Here is a 21592-nt window from a genome sequence, read left to right on the forward strand (position 1 = left end):
GTGGTTGAGTCGCCATTCCTGGAGGTGTTTAAACGATGAGCAGATGTTATACCTGGGGGCATGATCTAGTGGTGGACTTCACGATCTTGAAGGTCTTTTCCAACCAAAACCATTCTATGATTTTATAATGGCTTTCCAGGCATCGAACACGCTGAGGTTATGGATCTGAAAAATATGATGGTGGCAAGATGTTATTGAAATTTTCTGACCTGAACTGAGTTCAGATTTCTCCAATGGAGGAGTTACAATCCTCCAAAGCAGATAACTCTGCCAAATGATGATTGCAGGAATTCAAAGAGCTGCATAAACAGAAGCACTGTTTACTCTGAACTCTACAATTCCATCAGGGCATTACATATCATCTGAGTTTCAGTTTAAAAAAATAATAAGAAAGAAAATGTCTTTGCTGAAAGTTATCTCCTTGTTCCGGACAGTTATCCTTAGTCTTGGGCATGAAGAATATAGCCTCTCCTGACTCAGAAGAATCCAATTTTCCGTCTCTGGCTGCATGAGTGTGCTAAAGCTAGACAGTATCTCTGCTGGAGCATAAAGAGGGCAACTGTCAAAGAGACATGTCAGCTCCTCACCAGAAATTACTGAATATAGGAGTGCAGTTCAGATGTGATGCACAGAGAGCAACTGAGCTCTGCTCAGCACAGGACCAAGGAGGGCAAAACACACTTTGTATACCCTTTCATGATGCAGCCAGCTGCGCATGGTTAACCTCAGGGGTAATTTAAGGCAGCTTTATGGCCACCACAACACTGGTGGATGGTTAATGGTAGCAAGAGTAAGTTACATTCTTGGCTCAGGACAGTCAGTGCTCTACAAAAATCTCATTTCATCCTATTCATAATCCCTCTCAACACAAACAAAGAAAACAAAGTGATGTGATGTAGTGTGAATTACACTGTTCTATGCTGCTTGTGCTTTAGCTTGCATTAAGGGAATTCTGAACTGATTCACTAGTGTTAAAGCTTATCTGTGCTACCAAACATATGCATCCTCCATGACAGACAAGGCTCTGGCCTGTAGGTTATGTTAGCACAGGGCCACTGTGTGATCACTCAGGATCACGCAGGCAGGGAGTATTCTTGGCCCAAAATTCCACATAAATTTATTCTCCTATGGGCAACAAAAAAAGACAGCTCCACGGCATCAAAGTTTTTCTCCTGAATATGAAGAGTCTTGTACCCCTTGCTCCCTGTCCTAGCCAGCTGGCTTGTCCTGCTGGTATTCCTGATGTGAGCACACAGCACTGCCCCTGCATGCTGCCTCTCTTGTGTACACAAGAGGATCTTACCGTGCTCACCCGCTTTGTCTTGTCCTGGGTCTGAAACATTACTGCTATCAGAGTCCTACACAACCAGCTTACATGCTTTTTTGGACAGTATCTTTCTAGTCAGTCTGTGTTCACCAGACCATAATACTGCAAATGAAACAAGAATATCTATCAGTCAGCACTGACAGGTAAGTACAGTTGAAGCAACGATGACTTCTTTGATAGAACTGAATAACTTCATTAGGACACAGAAGGTACTACTTAGCATTAAAGGCCAGCTAGGAGCATGTGTTAAATTCCAGCCTAGCTTTAAGATGACTAAGGACTAATTCCAACGTAATGCTAAAGTTCATTAGAACACACAACGTTCATACGGTTGTAGAGGATGTTAACAAACCAAAAATGTACGAAAATGGGTATTTGCATGCAAATATGTTCAAGAAAAATTGTGACATTGGGGCTGTTTAGCAACAAGTCCGAGGGCAGATGAAAACCATTCAAATAACTGTCACCAATAACTGGTAACAAGCAGCTTCTGTGTTTGTTAGAAGTAGGAACAATTTCCTCCTCATTTGTTAGAAGTGGGAACATTTACTGACAAAGGCTTGTCTCCTCAGGTGAAGAAAGAACTACTCTGAAAACTGCACTAAAATTTAATTAGAAGTAACATTGACTCCTATTTGATTTTGTTTGCTTCCTGAGACATAATAATTACAAATGAGAAGTGCCTTTTCTGTGATTGGTATTTACCCTACAGTGACACTTAGAGAGCTCCTTGCACATGTAACAAAAAGTTCCTCCTCTCATGAGTTGATACTCCAAGTTAAGGAGGAGCAGCTGAAATAAGTAAAGGAAGTTTAATTACTTACACATTTCATGCCAGCACAAGACTGGGAATCGGGAGCTTATGTCTCAGTCCTGGCACTGGAATGGAGTATTTCACTATGAGACTGCAAAGCAAGGACGCTATTTCCTTATCCCAGTCCCTGTCTAGCTGGGTTAATTTCCAAAAGGCTGTAAAAAACTCTGAAGAGGAACAGTGTAAGATTATCAAGCAGCTTTCAATATTAATCTCTGTTCCCTTTCTTGACATGCCTGAAACAGTATAATGTCCTCCAAAACCCCATGAGTAGTATCTGTATCTCCCATAGCATTGTTCTTCAAATGATTGCAAACTGCCTCACAAATAAAGCTTGCCAAGATTTCCAGAGCCACAGCAGGGAAGGAAATTGTACACAGTCACTGTGAAATGCTGCAATAGAGCAGAGAACGGGTCCTCAGCTGTCTGAAAACTAGGCTAGAATTTGCACATGTTCCTGGCTGGCTTTAAATAGTATTGAATTGGTTCTAATTTTGATGCTCCAGGAGATTCCCTGTATACTTACCAACTTGGGTAAAGCCTTATTGTTTCTAGCCTTTAGTCTATTTATCTTTTCATGTATTTCCCCTGAAACTCCGTGGAAAGTGGAGTTTCCCAAAGGAAAAAATACGGACGAGGGCTGCAAACTGCACAAGCTGCTTTATCACAATGTCTTACCAGAGCTCAAGCAGCTTGCTTTTCAAATCAACAGTTTCCAGTTTAGGAATAGATTGTGTCCACTTTGTTGTACAGGCTCTGTGATCTATTCAGAGAACCCTTCAGGACTGGAAATTCTCCAAGGTAGTTAATACAGGGGAGACTGTGATTCTGAGAACTGCTAATGGCTTACAACACTCACTGAAGCTTTGGGAAGTCCAGATGCTCAGCACAGGGCTGGACAGAGCTCTGTGTTTTTAAAATAAAACTAATTGCACGATCCTTCCACACCATAATCTCAGATAAAGCCTTGAATTCCACTCCCTGCCACTGAGAATAATGCTGCCATAATTATTATTTGTGTAATAATTCATTTACAAGGTGTGACCCAGCTTATAACCCAGTGAGTTAAGATTTAGAATCGCAGACCAACCATGACAATGCTAACGAAGACAGCATGAGAAAAACTAGTAATACAGTCTATATTGTACAGCTTTTTTAATAGTAGTGTGGCTGTGTCAGGCAAGCCTGTACAACCCCCTTGAAAAACAGAGGGCCTGATTCAGCCTCCTTTCATCTACAGATAGCATCACTGATCACAGCCCTGAGGGAAGGCCAGGAGTTGCGAATTCTATTTGGATTCCAAGAGAAAGATGCATGGCAGAAAGTATTTCTCTCTATAATTAACCGGGACTGGCACTTGTTCATCACATTGCAGACTTATGGTAGCTATTCCTTAGAATAACTAGGTTGGAAGAGACCCACTGGATTCCTTCTAATAACACACATCGGGCCTATCAAAGAGCAAGACTTGAGGAGACAAAAGGTACAGAAATGGTCTTCTGTCCTCCTGCCCTCCTCTAAATGAGAAATAGAATTTAGCCCATGGATATTTTACATTATTGTCTTCTCTTTGAGTTCAATCTGGACCATCCTGCTAATGTGAACGGAGGAGTATTTAGGACCTCTACTGGCAGCAAGTTCATGCATGTAATTCTGGAAACTATATTCTTCTTACTTATATTAACCTTTCCCTTAAGCAACAGCAACAAGTATTCCCATCTTGTCAAAATTGTGCATAAGTATATTCAAGAATAAGCCTAAACTCATTTTCATCACTTCCAAGATATGCCAAGGAATATAAAGGACTAAATATTTCACATTTTCCTGGGGCCACTTCAAACTCCAATTAGAGAAACAGCACTGAAAGCAGTCGTTTCTTTGTAAAGACCTGACCACTCAATTCGTTCCATAGCCAGGAAATATAATGCACAAAGGTGGGAGTCCAGTGAAACCATCAGAGTGGGTCTCCATGCAGAAGTTCAAATGGGAGGCTCTTTCTCTACGGCTTTTTGGTGGTCCTGTTGCATTCAGTATGGAAGATGAGTTTCCTGGGGCTGAGCATTTATGCAGCGATTTGGCTGTGAAACCTGCTGAAACAGACACCAGGTTATTAAAGCAGGATTACTGCATGTTATTTTATAACTCCTCTGATTGTATGAGCAGAGTTATCAGCCTGTAAAGTTCCTGATTTGCTTTAATCTGTGCCCTGGGAGTGCCAAAGCACACCCTTGCATAACATCTCTTACTCAGAGGACACGGAGAGCAAGGAAGAAGGCTCTGTATGAAGGAAGTTCTAAGAGATGTGTAAGGCCCAGATTCTCTGCTTTGCCTCTTAAGACAAATCCTTCGGATAGATCAGTGCCATCCTGGGCCACGGCAGAGGCAACAGCAGCCCTGGGTCCACTGGCTTGCTGACCACAGCCACAGAGACCATAAACCAGCCAAATCCAACCTGAGCACAAGGCACTGTGCCAGACAATCCCCCCATTTTCCTTCACCGGTACCAAATGGAAAGATGAAGAGGAGGCCAGAAGCACAGTCTCTGTGCCAGCTAACAGTTGCCTGTGCTAGAAAAAACATTTTCTTGGGAACTTCCATGCTATTCTGGATCCCATGTGCTGGACTGGTGGTACAAACAGGAATCTTGGCCTTCTGCTTTTGTATGCTAAATTTAACTACATGTCTAATTGCCTTAGTTTATTTTTAAGCCCTTCTTGAGTTGAGGCAGCAGATTCATTAAGTACAAGAGATTTTAATCTTGTTCCAGGAACTCATTAAAGATCTCACTGTTAAGAAAGGGAGGAATTCAGGGGCCATCTGCTGGCTGTTTGGCACATCACTGCTGGCCACAACCCCGCAGAATGAGTCCAAGAGAAGACCAAGAGTGAAGCACAAGCCAAATTCATCTCTGATGCCAGAAAAAGATTTAGTGTAGGAAATACTTTGCAATGTTTACAATTAATTCTTTTTTAAGCTATATTAAAATTATACTAAGGGCTAAACGCTAGGTTTGGTTAAGTTCACACAAGTGCTAATGTAGAGGTTGCTTTGGTTCAGTGTAAATCAAAACATTTGGTCACAGGGTGATTTATACTTACAAGATCAGTTTTAGAGCAATACAGATACAGAAAAATTCAGTTAGAATCATAGAATCACTAGGTTGGAAAAGAACTCTTGGATCATCAAGTCCAACCATTCCTATCTGCCATTAAACCATATCCCTGAGCACCTTGTCTACCCATCTTTTAAATCCCTCCAGGGACGGTGACTCCACCCCCTCCCTGTGCAGCCTCTGCCAGTGCCCGATGACCCTTTCTGTGAATTTTTTTCTTTCTGATATCCAGTCTGAACCCCCCACTGGTGGAGCTTGAGTTCATTTCTTCTCACCTCATCCCTTGTTGCCTGAGAGAAGAGCCCAGCACCCACCTGGCTACAACCTCCTTTCAGGTTGCTGTAGAGAGCAAGAAGGTGTCCCCTCAGCCTCCTTCTCCAGGCTAAAGAACCTCAGTTCCTTTAGCCGCTCCTCATAAGACCTGCTCTCCAGCCTCTTCATCAGCTTTGTTGCTCTTCTAGCTGTTACTGTGTCACAGGATCATTAGAACTGAAATAAGACGGAACAGTTTTCCTTGACTTCTCCAAACACATACATTGCACCACTTTGTGGGAGATAAATTGATGTTTCTGTGCGGAACTACCACCAAACCTATTCTTTTCATAACTGGTGGATCAGGCCCTTGTAAGTGAAACCTGCAAGGAGGTTGTGGTGAGGTGGGTGCTGGGCTCTTCTCCTAAGTAATAAGGGATAGGACGAGAGGAAATGGCCTCAAGTTGTGCCAGGGGAGGTTTAGGTTGGATATTAGGACACATTTCTTTACTGAGAGTGGTGAAGCTCTGGCAGAGGCTGCCCAAGGCAGTGGGGCAGTCTCCATCACTGGAGGGGTTCAAAAAGTGTGTCTGGATGTGGCACTTGATGACATGGTTCAGCAGGCACAGTGGGGTTGGGCTGGATGAGCTTAGAGGGCTTTTCCAACCTCAATGATTCTATATTTCTACAATTTTACATTCTTCCCGTTGAAACATTAATTTCAGTTTCTTGCCATTCTTTTCCTTTATGCGTTTTTCACAGAGTAATAAAAAAGGAGAATTTTTAACTACTGCTTAGGATGTCACCTAAGTGCATTCATGTAATCAGCTCAACAATGGAGTTGGTGAGAGGCTGAAGTATGTAAACTGTTTGGTTTCAATGTCCTTGAACAACCCTTTGTTGTAAGATGTAAGAAAAAGGTGATTTCCAATGTTGATGTCAGCACTACTGCCTTAAAGAGATCAAGAGCCCGTATAATAGTAATGGAAATGACAGACTCCTATTTTGGTAAGACATGTAAAGAATCAAAAGCATTTCACCGACAACTGTGCAGATCAAGGCACCTACTACATAAAAAAACCCCAAACATTTGGGACCAGTAATTCAAATAAAGTATTTCTACAGGTTCTGGAAGTCAGTCTTGATCTTCAGTCACCCTGTGCTAACCCAGGGCAGCAGTCGCAGTAACAGAAACAGACAACGTGTCAGCACCACTCTTGATGGTAAGCACAACCCAGGAATTTCATCAGGGATTTTCCTATAGAAGTGACAGCAGATTCAAGTGAGAATAAGTAAAACAGTAAGGAAGATTTTGACCACAGTATATTGTTAATTTTAGCCTTGTGGGAATGCAAGCAGAAAATCTCTTGGTTGAGAATTGCACCTGCCATCAGTGGGCTGAGTCAGCAGGATATTAATATAAAAAACCGAGTGGTTTTGACAGAAAGGTTATAGAGTCAATGTTTACAAGATAGGAAGGAAAGTATCCGCATAATAAGCTAGAATGACTCGGTTGCATGTGTGAATGTTTTTGTTTTGTAAGCCAGCTGTAAGGCTAAGCTGCAATAAGAACATGATCGTGGTAATATAATTGCTCACACAAGATTAGCCAACGGGATTTTGTAGCCAAGAAAAAATTAGATGCCTCAGTGTGAGTCAAGACATTAATTTTCCAAACAGTTTGGCTGTATGAGGTAGATAAAACACTGTATAAGGTACTGGTAACAAGGTGTTTCTTAATAGCTTTCAAACCACATGACCTTGTTCTGCCTGATACAGCAATAAAAACAAAGGGAGAACCAGGCTGAAGCCTGTTGAAAACATCTGGTTTATCCCAGTCATAGAGCTTAACAAAAGGTAAATGCTAGTTACTGTCTGTGAAATTAATTCCACAGCTAGATGTAAAGTACCAGGGCCATAAGCACCGCCAGCAGTGGTTTACAGCCTGTGTTCAAGGCCAGTTCTAACACAAGCTCAGCTGCGTAACTTCAGACAAGACTGCTGAGAAGAGCTGCGTGAAGCCTCTGCTGACCCTCCCCCCTTGCAAGGGAGCTGCATTTCAGCTGAGATGCTTGCCCTTGGTCCTTAGATGAGCTACACTGCAGCGACACCTCTGCCTGGCCTCATACCTCCCTGGTCTGGACCCTGCCCTTCGCCAACTGGTTGGACTTTATGGCTTGATCTCAGACCTGCTTCATCACTGCAGGCCTCCTGGGTGACCACTGGGCTGCCAGCTGACCTGCTGTCCTGCCACCGGACACAAACCCAACCCCGACCTGCCTTTCTGGCCTTTTTCTTAGACTGACCTCATCACCACAGACTTGCCAGCTGGGTACCACCACTGGCCCCGCTCTGCTTTTCCTGGGTGGATGCTGTGGAACCACACTCCCTGCTGGTAGGGGCTCTGCCCCTGCCTGCCTTGCTGTCACCAGCAACTCCTGCCTTTTCTTCCTTTACAGAGTGCCCTGCTTGTGCTCCCTGACGTGAAACTCAGATACCGGCCTGGCAAAAGTAACAACTGTTATCTGGGTCCTACCTAATATGAATGTAAGAGAAATCAACATTGGTACTAAGTTACTCTATTGTAATACGCAAAGTCAATGAAATGACAGATCAGACCCAGTTCATTTCACATCCTCCATTTAACTGTTTTACACACTGTGCAGCATTCCTGCTCTGTTTCTTTGTCAATAACACTTACTTTGCTCAAATACTAAAACAAGATCTATGCACATTACTCTAAACTTTGGCCTGACTGTACAGCATGGATCTCATCATCACTCTGCTAACTACCAGCAGAACTGTAGCTGCTTGAAATAGTTCTGAATTAGATCGAAAGGTTAAAATGTGGTTAAGGGGCATATTTTCAGACAAGATCAACTTGTGCCAGTCTTGAGTTTCACTGAAAGTTTGGGTGGTGGAGGGGAGCAGAAAAAAACAACTAAAACCACCAGGTTTTTCCATGTCTTCTTGAAAAATAAGAGATGGGTGGGATTGCACAAGTGTTCAGATACCTGAAGCCACAGACTGGGCAGGCAGAAGTCTTAGAACGAACCCACTGGTTTCCAGGCGAACTTGGTACTTGCATGTCTTGAAAATGCCACTGGCTATCGGCCCCTTCTTTAGATGCTGAAGCACCTCTGAGAGCTGGTCCTTAGTTACCTGCACTGGTTTGAGAGTGTTCTTCCCCAACCTGACTCTCATTTCTATTAGTGCTTCCCACAGAGTGAAGCCGCGAACAGAGCTTGACTGAACTAGGTTAAGAAAAAGAGACAGCAGCATGAAATCTGAACGTCACTGCTTTTAAACTGTAGACAGGAACTCTAAAGTAACCCTAATGCAGCTTTTCCCATTTCCTTTGTGTTTCTCTCCCAGCATCTCAGCTGCAGTAATTGCAGAGTTTCTAAACTTTCCCTCTGATTATTATTCAATTCAATTATTTATGTACATTATAAATGGTCAGAGGAATTCTGGAAACTATGACAAGTGTTCCAGATCTGAACATCTATCACTGCCAAGACAAAGGACTGGAAAAACAAATCAGAAAGAGCACTACTCTGTCAAACACTGCGGCTTGTTCTTTGACATACATGTTTATATACAGATATTAGATACTTTGAGAGAGACAGCTGCCAAATTACAGCTTCTTTAGCTTTAAATGTCAAAACATTCAAGTTTTTCTGCCTTCCTATGTGCAGCAAAGGAAAACAGAAAGTAAAGAAAACCCTGATCTAATTCAAAGAAAAAACACTGCTGTCAAGATGAATTCCAAGTAATCCTAGAAATGACTGTTGTGTTTGATAGATGATGCTAATACATTTTTCCTTCTTAATTTTAGTAATGAATACTTCTGAAGAAGAACTAAGAGCAAAGTTGCCCACAGTTATTACGGGTTGTGCTGACTTTGTTTCTATCAACAGTGCCTTGTAAGTTCCGGCAGGTTTCCAACAAGCAGGCTGTCAATTTAGGCACCAGTTAGCTGTTTGTAGAGGCATTGGAAGCTGAATAAACCCTGGGCTTGTTTAACTCATGCCAATGCCCGTGCTGCCATGACTAGCTGGCAGTAACATCATTAAAGCTATTACGGGCATATTTACACTGTGATTCAGTTACAGCAGCCTACAGTGCAGGCATACCAAGCCGTACTCGAGAGAAACACTATTCCCAAGCCGTTATCTTCATTTTACTGGCTTCAGTACAGCAAATATGGGAAATGACCAAGACACAGCACAATTGAGCAGTCACTTGGTGCACTGACAGGAATGAGTTCACAAGGCTCAAGTATATATCTGATGGGCAAGTAAGTGCCTGCATCCTAACAAGAGTTAAATGGAATTTGGTGGTACCTCCCAGCAGACACAAGTTTGAAGACTGGAATCACAGCCTTTACAGCCTCCAAAACAGAGACCTGTGCAGCACACTGTCCTTGCCAGAGCAGAGGGAAATTCAGCTGTTAGTTTGGTACTCCTTTATTTCTCATCAGTGATTAATCCAGTGTTAAAAAAGAAGCTTTCAATCCACAGAAACACACTAGTCAGCCGCTCACAGAACGAACCACCCTGAATGGTCCACCCCCAAATCAGAGTTGTGAGGTCTTTCCACTTTTGTACTTTGTTACCGCTATTAACGCAGTACGGTGGACTCTTGGATAAATTCTGGGTTTCTCATCTCCTCTTACCTTCTCAGCTGGTCTTGTGTAGTATAAAATCAGTGCAAGGATGAATAGGACTAGATATACAAATCTTCTCAGGGGGAAAGACAGCCCTGTTTTAGGCTCTGAGAAAAATCAGGACATCAGCCAAAAGCAAAAACTAGTACAAAACCCACAATCCTCAAAGCCAACCCACAATCCTCAAAGCCTGCCCACAAACCTGAACTACAAAGCTGCCTGGGGCAGACAACAAGATAGGACTCAGCACAGGCTTTGCTTTAGAATTATGTGAATAAAAATATTTCACTTCTTATAAAAAGTTGTGAAAATTCATGTGCGAAAGTGTGGCTCCTGCAAAGCAGAAGACACGGAGCCCACTGAGTTCAGCAAGCTGGGAATCCTGCCACACCCAGACAGATCAGGCCTGGCGGGCAGCTGTGTGGGAGAGGTGAGAAAAAATATTATTGGTGTGAGACAAGAGCTGTAGAAGGGTTCAGCTCATCAGGTAATGGTGCTCCGTAACAAACAGATTTTAAATAACACAATAAAAATCACTTTTTCATTCTAGAAGCACACTTGCATTTAGCCCAGAAGCCACTCTGAAATGGACAGTCCTGTGCTGAGCTACTAACCACGTGGAACAACATGGGGGTTTTCTCTGCCATGGGCTGCTTTCCAGTAACTGACTGCTAAGGCTGCAACCTCTCCAGCTGCTCCTGGAATCCATGTCTCCTCTGTCTCTCTTTCAGCTGTTCTGCATTTTGGGATAGTGCTCTTACTTTCTTCTGTCCTGTAGAAATATATAGATTCCGCTTCGCTTAAGCTCTTCACCTGGGAGAAAAAACATCCTTGTTCATCTGTTTGCATTTCTTTTTCCCTTATATTTATACCACACACTTGAAGGTGAATCATGGCATGAAAAGCGGAAATAGATTTAGAAAACGCTTATGGTGTTTGTGGGGGGACACAAGAATTTGTCACAGGATGAAATCATGTCTCTAAAAAAAACCAAAAAGGAGCAGACCTCAAACCTCTGACAAGCGGTGATGACCCGTTTGGAAAGCAGAACTCCAGTAAGCAGAGGCATTTGTGATGTCTCACTCCCTATACCCCCACACCAAAATTCCCAGTTTAACTCCATTCCCTTTCCTGTCTTCTATAACACAGTGAAAAGTTTCCCCTAAGCTCAGGCCTCCCATCTTTCTATAAGACGCTTTGACATCTGCAGAAAGATTTCATCTGCCATTTCTATGGCAAATATTAAGTTCAATTACTTCTCAATTCTTCAAGCCCCACCAATAATTAGAACAGCAAGAAAGAAAACTGAAATTCATTAAAACCTTTGTAAGCTATTACTCAGCAACAATAAATAACCCAGATTCCTGCCAAACCATCGTCTGCCATCTACATGGCAGGCAAGCAGGGAGACAAGACATTTTACAGAACTGATGGAAGCAATGAGCTTTAATGTCAGGAATTCCACAGAGATGAACCCTGCAACCAACCATCTGCCATTTAAACAGCGTATACATTAGCTGGAGTGCCCACATGGCAGGGCAGGCAGCTGCTTAACATGGAAAAAGTCATAATCTCCAGAACAGGCAGGTTCTAATTCTTTCAGGGCTCTTATGTCAAAGTCAAAATGTTACATTTCACTCTGAAAACAGCAGGTAGAATATAACCTTTGAGAAGTCATGATAACGGAGCTCTCTCAAGTAGCTGGGCATAAGGCAACCATCCAGTTTCACTTTAAAATTAGAGCTTATGCAGAACACACTACATGAATCTGAGCCCAAGGAGGTGGAGGCCCCCTGTTTCCTCAATCAATACTGTTCTTATTTCATGTGTGCGATACCTTGGCAGTTCAATGGCAGTTAGAGGAGACTCTGGAGCATTTCCTGAATGTTGAACCTTCTCAACTTCCATTCTGTTTTCTTTCCCATTGCCCACAGGGCTTGACAAGGGAGCATTTTTCTCTGGTTTCAATCTCATCAGTTTCCTGGGAATCATCTCATTTGTCTCTTGCCCCACTTGAAAATGTTGGGTTTGTCTTATTTTAGAGGAATCTATCTCTTCCAAATTTCTGTATCCTGTTTTGTGCCTTCAGGGTTTTCAGCCAGGGTAGATGGTTTATGAAGAAGCCCTGAGGCTTTTTTATGGGCTATATGGAGCTGTTGCAGTAGGAAGCTTTTTGCTGAGCAGTTCCTCCTGCAAAGAAAATAAAAACCTGATTTAATCAAGATAAAGCATTATATGAATAAATTCAAACTCCATGGAACCTCTCATATGAGTGACAGTTTAAAACCAGGCATATACACGCACAGTAGCTACTGTTAACAGGAGCATCAGCACACAGGCAACACACAAAACACTAAAATGACAGAATATGATACCTATCTTACTGGCAGTTTACTGACCTTTCCTGCATTTTAGGCACAAAGCACACCTAGTAGAAGCGTCCTGAACAAACATAACGTTGGCATGGAAATCAGAGTCTACAAATTCTTGACCCCTTCGGATACAGGGGCTGAGATTCAAATACATAAAGAAGAAAAGTTCTAATAATTTTTAGGATTTTTGAGTGTTTGGCTCAGTTTGATCTGTGGCTCCTCCAGGTTAATGAGGCTGCAAAACTGCCAGCAACCATGACGCTGTGACAGTATTCTGCTGTGAAAGGTCCTGTCATGACATAATGGGCGGATGTGGTTATTTTGCCCTGCAGTTCAATTCAATGAGGAGTCTCCCAGGTCAGTTGTGACAGGAAGGTTGCCATCAACTGTAGCTCATCTGGTGACTGAGCAAATAATGTACCTTATTTTAGAGGTGGCTGAAAGTACGCAGACCGAGCAGCAGATCATTCAAGTTGGAAATTAATGATGCCATTACGTAGTGTGTATAAGCACACAGCATTGTACTGTTGTACTTACCTAAACTAAACCTACGATTTAGGATTCTTTCTCCTTCAGGATCTCAAATCTCCTGCCACCATATCCATCATCACATTAACCTTTAACACTGATGGCTGGACTACTAAGGAGCATGGTAATTTAGGAAAGCACCATGTACTGGAGAACAGCCTTCTGGGAATGTGCTAGAGATGGCACTGAACTCCAGGGATAAACCTACAGCATATCTTCTGGGCTATGTGCCAGGAGATCAAGATGGCTAACCTTCCAAAGCCCTAATCCATAGGTATATTGTAATACAGAATATTTAGCCCTGTTTGCTAATTTGATTGAGGTAAGAGTGAAACTGGCATTGACCCCTCATGAATAAGATCAGAATCTTGCCCTGCTGAGACCACAAGACTTTCTTATTTAGAAACAGAACTGAATAACATTTGCCAGGTATTTCATTTGTGTTTGTTCTTTAGCAACATTAAAATGAATCAAAATCCAATCAGCTAATCTTTACTCTCCATAACTCCAGATTTACACAGACACAACTTCTGCTAGTGAGAGTTCCCCAGGCATCATAGAATCATAGAATAACCACGTTGGAAGAGACCCAACAGATCATCGAGTCCAACCATTCCTATCAAACACTAAACCATGCCCCTTAGCACCTCGTCCACCCATGCCTTAAACACCTCCAGGGAAGATGACTCAACCACCTCCCTGGGCAGCCTGTTCCAGTGCCCAATGACCCTTTCTGTGAAGAATTTTTTCCTAATGTCCAGCCTAAACCTCCCCTGGCAGAGCTTGAGGCCATTCCCTCTTGTCCTGTCCCCTGTCACCTGGGAGAAGAGCCCAGCATCCTCCTCTCTACAACCTCCTTTCAGGTAGTTACAGAGAGCAACGAGGTCTCCCCTCAGCCTCCTCTTCTCCAGGATAAATAACCCCAGCTCTCTCAGCCGTTCCTCGTAAGACCTGCTCTCCAGCCCCCTCACCAGCTTTGTTGTTCTTCTCTGGACTCGCTCCAGAGCCTCAACATCCTTCTTGTGGTGAGGGGCCCAGAACTGAACACAGTATTCGAGGAGCGGTCTCACCAGTGCCGAGTCCAGAGGGAGAATAACCTCCCTGGACCTGCTGGTCACGCCGTTTCTGATACAAGCCAAGATGCCATTGGCCTTCTTGGCCACCTGGGCACACTGCTGGCTCATATTCAGTTGGCTGTCAACCAACACCCCCAGGTCCCTCTCCTCCAGGCAGCTTTCTAGACAGACTTCTCCTAGTCTGTAGCACTGCATAGAGTTGTTGTGCCCCAAGTGCAGGACCCGGCATTTGGCCTTGTTCAAGCTCATGCCACTGGACTTAGCCCAGCGGTCCAGCCTGTTCAGAGCCCTTTGCAGAGCCGCCCTACCCTCCAGCAGATCGACACTTCCACCCAGCTTAGTGTGGTCCGCAAACTTGCTAAGGGTGCACTCGATGCCTTCATCCAGGTCATTGATAAAGACATTGAACAGGGCTGGAGCCAGCACTGAGCCCTGGGGAACCCCACTTGTCACTGGCCTCCAGCTGGATTTCACACCATTTACCACCACTCTCTGGGCTCGGCCATCCAACCAGTTTTCCACCCAGGAGAGTGTGCGCCTGTCCAGGCCAGAGGCTGACAGTTTCTCAAGCAGAATGCTGAGAGAAACTGTGTCAAAGGCTTTACTGAAGTCCAGGAAGACCACATTCACAGCCTTTCCCTCATCCAGCAGCCGAGTGACTTTGTCATAGAAGGCGATCAGGTTAGTCTGGCAAGACCTGCCTTTTGTGAACCCATGTTGACTGGGCCTGATCACCCGGTTCTCTTGCATGTGCTTGATGATAGCACTCAAGATCACCTGTTCCATGACTTTCCCTGGCACTGAGGTCAGACTGACAGGCCTGGAGTTTCCTGGGTCCTCCCTGCGACCCTTCTTGTAGATGGGCACAACATCAGCCAGCCTCCAGTCCAGTGGAACTTCCCCAGTCTTCCAGGACTGTTGGAAGATGATGGAAAGGGGTTTGGCCAGTACATCCGCCAGCCCCTTCAATACCCTTGGGTGAATCCCGTCCGGCCCCATAGACTTGTGGGTGTCTAGTCGGGCTAGCAAGGCTCTGACCACCTCCTCATCTTCCTCCTGGCTTTATGCTGGCTTTGGATTAGATGCTCTAAATTATATTGAGTGTTTAGGCTCCATTCCTTATTGAATCATTTATTCTTTCAATCCATTAAAAAAAAAAAAAGTAATTGGCTGGCCCAACAACACAAATGTTCTGCTTGTCTTCTGCCCTGCTGTAATGTAACTAACACACCTCAGACTTCTAAATGTATTCCAGAGCATAAGTGCAGCAAAATGCTTAAAGCTTGACATATCTGCTTCACATTAAACAGATGCCTAACAACCTATGGGTATGAATGAAGCCCTGAGTTCAGTAAAAGGAAAAGTCTGGCATCTGTGCCTATGGAAGAATCTACAGTTTAGGATTCCATCCACTTTCTCCCCTTTCTCCTCTTCCTCTCCCTTCCAATTCAGGAGAACTGAGAGCATCCCAACCCACACAATGTAGTTAATATTCTCTTTAAATCAACATTCATTCCGGCCTATTTTATTCTTTCTAAAAATACAGGTTTATCTGAATCAACTCCCTACAACACTTCCACAGTTTGTTTCTGAGTCATTGAAAAGTTCTCACGTCACTCAAACACATGTGCAGAAAGAGTGAGGTTTCCCAGCCATCCAGCTCTACCCCAGTTGTCTTTCAAGCCGTTTCCATGCAGGTGCTACACTGCCTCAAGGATCAACAACTATTTTCTAGCTGTGGTATCTTTAACATGCAACAGAAAAGAGCGGTCTCCTGCAGCCAGACTGAAATATTGTCATTACTGGGCTTTTTTGCCATGAAGACCAGAAAAGGAAATATTTCAGTACACAAGCTCTCACTCTAATCACTCTTTGGGCAATTATTTTAGTTTCAGAAAAAATGAACATCGTATCATTTGAAGTAGGGTCCTGGTAAAGAATCTTACATTATTTCTGTTTCAGCCTCAATTGTCTTTGTCTATTCTTCTTCACTGGAGCTGTCACTTGCAGTAGGAAACAAATAAGATGATATTAGTTTACTCCGTTCCAACTGGGTGTTGGCTTTTCATCATTTCTAGGTTGCAGATTTAGCACCATTATGAAAAAGGGAGAGATACTTCCAGGGAAGAACCCCAGGGAGGGTGGATAGTTCTTCACACTATTACTCTAGCAAAAGAAAGCAACTACATCAAAATGTGTTAGCTGTTCATTAACTACTAGCTGTTCATTAACTACAAGGTTTCTTCTGGTGACTGTTTTCTTCCACCCCTTGCTGAAGCGAATATGCAACTAGAAGGGAGCAACTAGCTACCTCAGACATCATTAGCTCTAGGGGAAAGGACGTTTGCCAGAATCTGCTGCAGATTGAGAAGGATTTGGCCTCCCATCACTGATGATATAAGGGCTTCTGATCACACTACTGAAACTATATTTCACAAGCCTGAGCAGTAGAGAGAAGTAGAACCTACTTTTTCCTACTTTTTGTTACTTACTTCTCACTAATGATAAAGCCAGAATTTACCTTTGTTTCTCACCAGGGAATGGTACTGACTTCTGTGGTTTACCACCTCTTAAACCAGTGTACATGGTTACAGGCTCTGGGAGGCATAATCTCGTTGCATCCATCCTCAGAGAACTCTGTGAAGCCGATGATAGGAAGGCAACATCCCTAAGAATAGAAAACACTGTTTCAGCATGTCCTCTGCCTTATCCAGACAAGAAGTCCTGCAGGGTGTGGATTATGATCAAAATTGGATTGTGAAAGCAGCTTTGTGCCTGGCTACCATACAGATTCAAACTGCTTCTGCCTACTATCTGCCACCTTGCAAAGTCAAACCCAAAGACTCAGCTTCCTCAGAGGAACACAGATCACAGGCAGCATGGTGAGGGATATTAGCTCTTAAAAACTGACAATGTCAAAATGTTCTGTAGAACAAAGCAGACAATTATGGTACCAAAGAGTTTACAAGTGTTAAGAGCCCAGTGTCAACCAGTAAAACCAGGTCCCTTTTTTCTCTCTGACTCCTTTGGCCATTCTATTTTATCCTTCATTGCAAATTGTCTTCATGGCTCTCCCTGCTCTGGAAAAGTACCCTCTTGCACCTTCCCCTCTAAAGGCTTGCTTTGTTATTGCTTCCACTGTACTTCCACCATGGACACTGCGCCGTCTGGGCAGCCTGGAAATTCATTTCCTTCACACAGAACCCTCCAAGATGCACCAACATCTCCACTGATACCTACGAAAAAGTCATCCTGTATACCTTAGCTAAAATGAGGTACCAGTAACAGAAACTGGGACCCTAGAAGACAAAAAAATGTGGCCATGGCAGCTTATCATTTATAAGTCCTGTTTTCCTGCCTTTTCCAGTTGTCCCAAGTGCCTGGTAAGGTCTAGACAAAGGTGGTGGCTGATGAAGAACATTAAGGTGGCACGATACTGACTGTTTATCATCAAATGTACACGAATGACCAAGTCTTAGTTTTTTTCCTTTAACATTCCCTTTAACAGCATATTTCAACTATGATACCAACTTTCTGCAGAGGCTACAGAGCAAGAACCAACAGAACATGAATTTCCAGGTACCCCTACTACCAGTCATAATTATCTACTGTATAGGACAGAGAAGAACATACTACTTACTCTCTTGCTGTTCTTGAAAGGAGGAAAGCTTGGCTGATGGCTTCCCGCAGCGTGAAGACTCTGTCCTGGACTGCCTGACACACAGCTCTTCCAACTGTTCTGTGAGCCAATTTTCAGATCGGCTCCTGAAGGTCTCTATGGAAGAGCAACTAAAAGAACCACCAGTCTTCTACAGTGGGATCGCCCAAAAAAGCCCTTCCCCATTTTCACATTGTCCCTTTCTCTACAGACTGTGAGAAGGGGAAGGATAATTACACCATTGTTATCTGTTAGGTGACTCAACCACCTCGCTGCCCAGGGAGGTGGTTGAGTCACCTTCCCTGGAGGTGTTTAAGGCACGGGTGGATGAGGTGCTGAGGGATATGGTTTAGTGTTTGGTAGGAACGGTTGGACTCGGTGATCCGGTGGGTCTCTTCCAACCTGGTTATTCTGTGATTCTGTGATTCTGTGATTATTCTGTGATTCTGTGACTCTAGCTCACTTCAAACCTTCCTCCATCTTAGGCCATGACAACACACAAAGCACTGGTTTCAAGCTACAGAAGCAAGATGAAATCTTGTAAGAAGCTAATTAATTACATTTTTTTTACAGAGGCATTAAAAAAACATTATGATTTCAGCGTTCAAAATGATGCTGCAGGGAATGACTAAAAAACCAGGAACCTCAGTTCTATTTACCATGATCTGCTGAGGAGAAAGCCACTTCTGCACGAGTGTTGCCTTTCTGCCTGCTCCACCTCCTCAAGAATCTTGTCTAGATCCCATTTCTCAATATCCTGAAAGATGACAGCCAAAGTGTGATGGAAAATTCATTCCCAAAAGACCGCTACAAAATAAAAGTTCCTTTGACTCACACTCTTTGTACTAACTCCATCAGATCTTTCCAATATGTATAAATACAGCATGGAAGTGCACCTTACTCATCTCCAGTCCTACACCACACTCACTTACCAGTAGGTGAACCAGCGTGTCACTTTGGACTCAGTTGCTTCAGTCTGAGCCTCACAACCGGCACAACTAATGACATTTACTGTTCGAACACTGCTTGCCTCACGTCATTGCCAAGGCACTGCACATCCAGCACAGGCAAGTGCAGCGTAATTGCTAAGAGAACCAGTGAAGGATTAACCAGTGCTCATTCAAGTATAACAAAGGTGGAATGCCTTCTCCTTCCACACATAAAACTGCAAAGTCTAGAAGAAGTTTCTAGAATGGACTGAAATGACAGCTCCTTAACAGGAGGAACCTGAGCCCATCCTGACCCATACTCTTGTTGTCCTCCACAGGGCTTGGTCTTCCACATGCATTCACATGCTGAAGTCTCCAGCAGCAAGTACTTCCCTTCATCCCTCAACCCACTAATGGTATTGGATCCTCATGTATTTTATTTCCCTCCTTCCATCCCTCCAAGTACCTTTCCTCACCCTTTCACCATCTCCAGAAGACGATGCTCCTAACTACCCTGCCAGCTTGCTTTCAGCAGTTCCACAAGGAATGCATTCACCACATCTCTTTGGACAGTGCCTCTCTCCAGGTGCTTTGTGCACTCTTGCTGAGGTATTTACTCTGAGAAGCATGAACCCTTTTGATATCTGCACAGAAAACCACTCAAGACAGTAAAACAGACTAAAAGATGGCCTGCTACAAGACCAAGCATGCACTTTCTGATACTGAATAATGCCAAGAAGTTCTTACTAACATGACCAAGAGATGGGCTTTCGACTTTTCAGTTCTTTGAGACAAGGCCCACAGCTTTTTCCACCCCATTCCACCTTCTGACCAGGGCAGGTTTCCATTCCTCTAGGTACAGTCAGCATCAGCTGCTCTCTCACAGCTGCTTATCCCACAGCGATGATAGGATCATCAATGCGGTCACTGTGATTCACATACACACTGGCTGACGATGTGCTTGCACTACACACTGAGAACTTAGGTATGAGGACGACTCTACAATAACAAAACTTCACATGCATTTAAAGCACTGACTGCTTTCCCCTCTGAATATTATTTCAAATTAAAGTTTTAATTAAAAATATCCACATCCATCTGAAATATCATTACCAGAACTTAGAAGTACTTGTGATTTTCTTTTTCAAGGAAAGTGATTGTCATTTCTGACAATCATGTCACAACTGCAACCAACATGCATTTCACATAACCACTGAAGAGCTTTAGAGAAGCAGAAGCAGCCTCCAAAACATGCAGTTTCACCTTGTAAAAACCTCTGTCATCAGCCTCTCCCATTTAAGAGAAGACTCTCAGTCCTTCCAGAGCAATACATCCTCACGCATACCTGATGTATGATTAGATCTACTCTAAAATTATAGCTGCAGCTAATGAAATGTAAAAGCCTGCTGAGAGTCGCAGGCTGAAGTCTCTCAAACTGACACAAAGCAATACTGGCTCAGTCAAGCCAGTTGAGATAGGAGAGTGAAAAATGACAAAGCTGAGCTCACTCAATGAGAATTTCGTTACAGGGCCATACAGGGGCTGTTCCATCAAACAGCTTGAAGGGAACAACAATGTATGCATCTGCTTTAATTACCATGTAGTCAGTACTAAGCTGCATTTTCAATAACAGTGCTTAAATGCAAGCCGTTATAATGAAAAGATCAAATCACCATCTAACCTGCATTCCTTGCCTACACCAGAACTGCTCTAACAGCAAATGTTTAATTTTCTAAATGTGGAAGAAATGGAAAGGGGACACCTGTACTCCGATTCTCTAGAAGGTTTTGAATGGAAATAAATACCAGGTTCGTGTTCAGTGCTGATGAAGTCCTAATGATTTTAAAAATCAATACAGGAAGCAGAGCTCTGTAATTACAGCACTGAAGTGAATAACCTCTCCATGTCGGGGCCATGCACAGGTTAACATGCACGAGCTGGTCATCCCACAGACCTCAGCACCTGCCTCAGGTTGAAGAGACATCAGGAACAACACTAGCCACAGCCTCCTCTCACCTCCAGCATTACCATGGTGCTACAGAAAAGACAAGATGCTGGAATGCTGGAAAAGTCACTGTTTAATGGGAAGTCTGCTTGGAAAGAGAAGAGATCCCTGTCTTTCCAAGGACAGATGTTGTGGCTGGATTTCCTGAATAAGATTACGAATGATGCTGGTGACCCATGGCAAACCCTACAAACCCCAAATTCAGGACAACAATGAAAGTAGCAAAGAACACCTGTGTGTGAGGATTCAACACTGCAGTTCTTCATTTTAGCAGGATTCTGCAAGCGATGCAATGTGCCTTCTACCCTAAAACCTTGCGTTTGGGCTACCTACCTTCAATGACAAATAGGTTGGTTCTTGAAGATGACCAGCTGAGGAGGTTTCTTCCTTAGCAATTCTTTCTAGAATGTTGCTAATGCCATGCAAGTGAGGCTTGACATCTAGGCCTGGGTGGCCTGATGATGGCTCCAAGATTATTTTGGTGAATATCTTTGTCTTTATCAGCTTTCTTCCCTTTTTTTTGACTCTTTTACTGTCCAGCTCTTCCACAGACAATGATGGATTAAGCTAAGAGATACCTCTTTCCCTGCCTGGTTCTTTCTCTTCAAGGTCATCTGTGCAACGTGCAAAAGACTCTTCAAGAACAGCTCCCTTTTGGCTTGGAAATTCTTCACCATGGCTGGCAAGATTGGAAGTCTCATTTTCATTCGGTTGTACATCTCCGTTCGCAATGATTTGGACACCATGTCTTTTCTTCTGAAAGCCAAAACTTTCCACATCTCCCTTCCACGTCTCCAATGGGTGTCATTCTGTTTCCTGGGTTTGCTGCAGGTAGAGAAAAAAAACACAT

At 43.5% G+C, this 21592-nt stretch overlaps 1 protein-coding gene across 1 annotated transcript in view; it reads right to left on the reverse strand.

The window, feature by feature from the left end:
- DNAAF8 (dynein axonemal assembly factor 8) overlaps nt 1–21592 on the reverse strand; it is a 101273-nt gene that overhangs the window by 74925 nt on the left and 4756 nt on the right. The window contains 10 exon segments of the mRNA XM_069870285.1: nt 10789–10924; nt 10926–10946; nt 12012–12237; nt 12240–12364; nt 16097–16159; nt 16672–16818; nt 17784–17925; nt 18468–18516; nt 18518–18565; nt 21076–21558. Coding sequence (XP_069726386.1) covers nt 10789–10924; nt 10926–10946; nt 12012–12237; nt 12240–12364; nt 16097–16159; nt 16672–16818; nt 17784–17925; nt 18468–18516; nt 18518–18565; nt 21076–21558 — 1440 coding nt within the window.

The sequence above is a fragment of the Phaenicophaeus curvirostris genome, chromosome 16 (genome assembly GCF_032191515.1).
Source record: "Phaenicophaeus curvirostris isolate KB17595 chromosome 16, BPBGC_Pcur_1.0, whole genome shotgun sequence".
In the NCBI taxonomy this organism is placed as follows: Eukaryota; Metazoa; Chordata; class Aves; order Cuculiformes; family Cuculidae; genus Phaenicophaeus; species Phaenicophaeus curvirostris.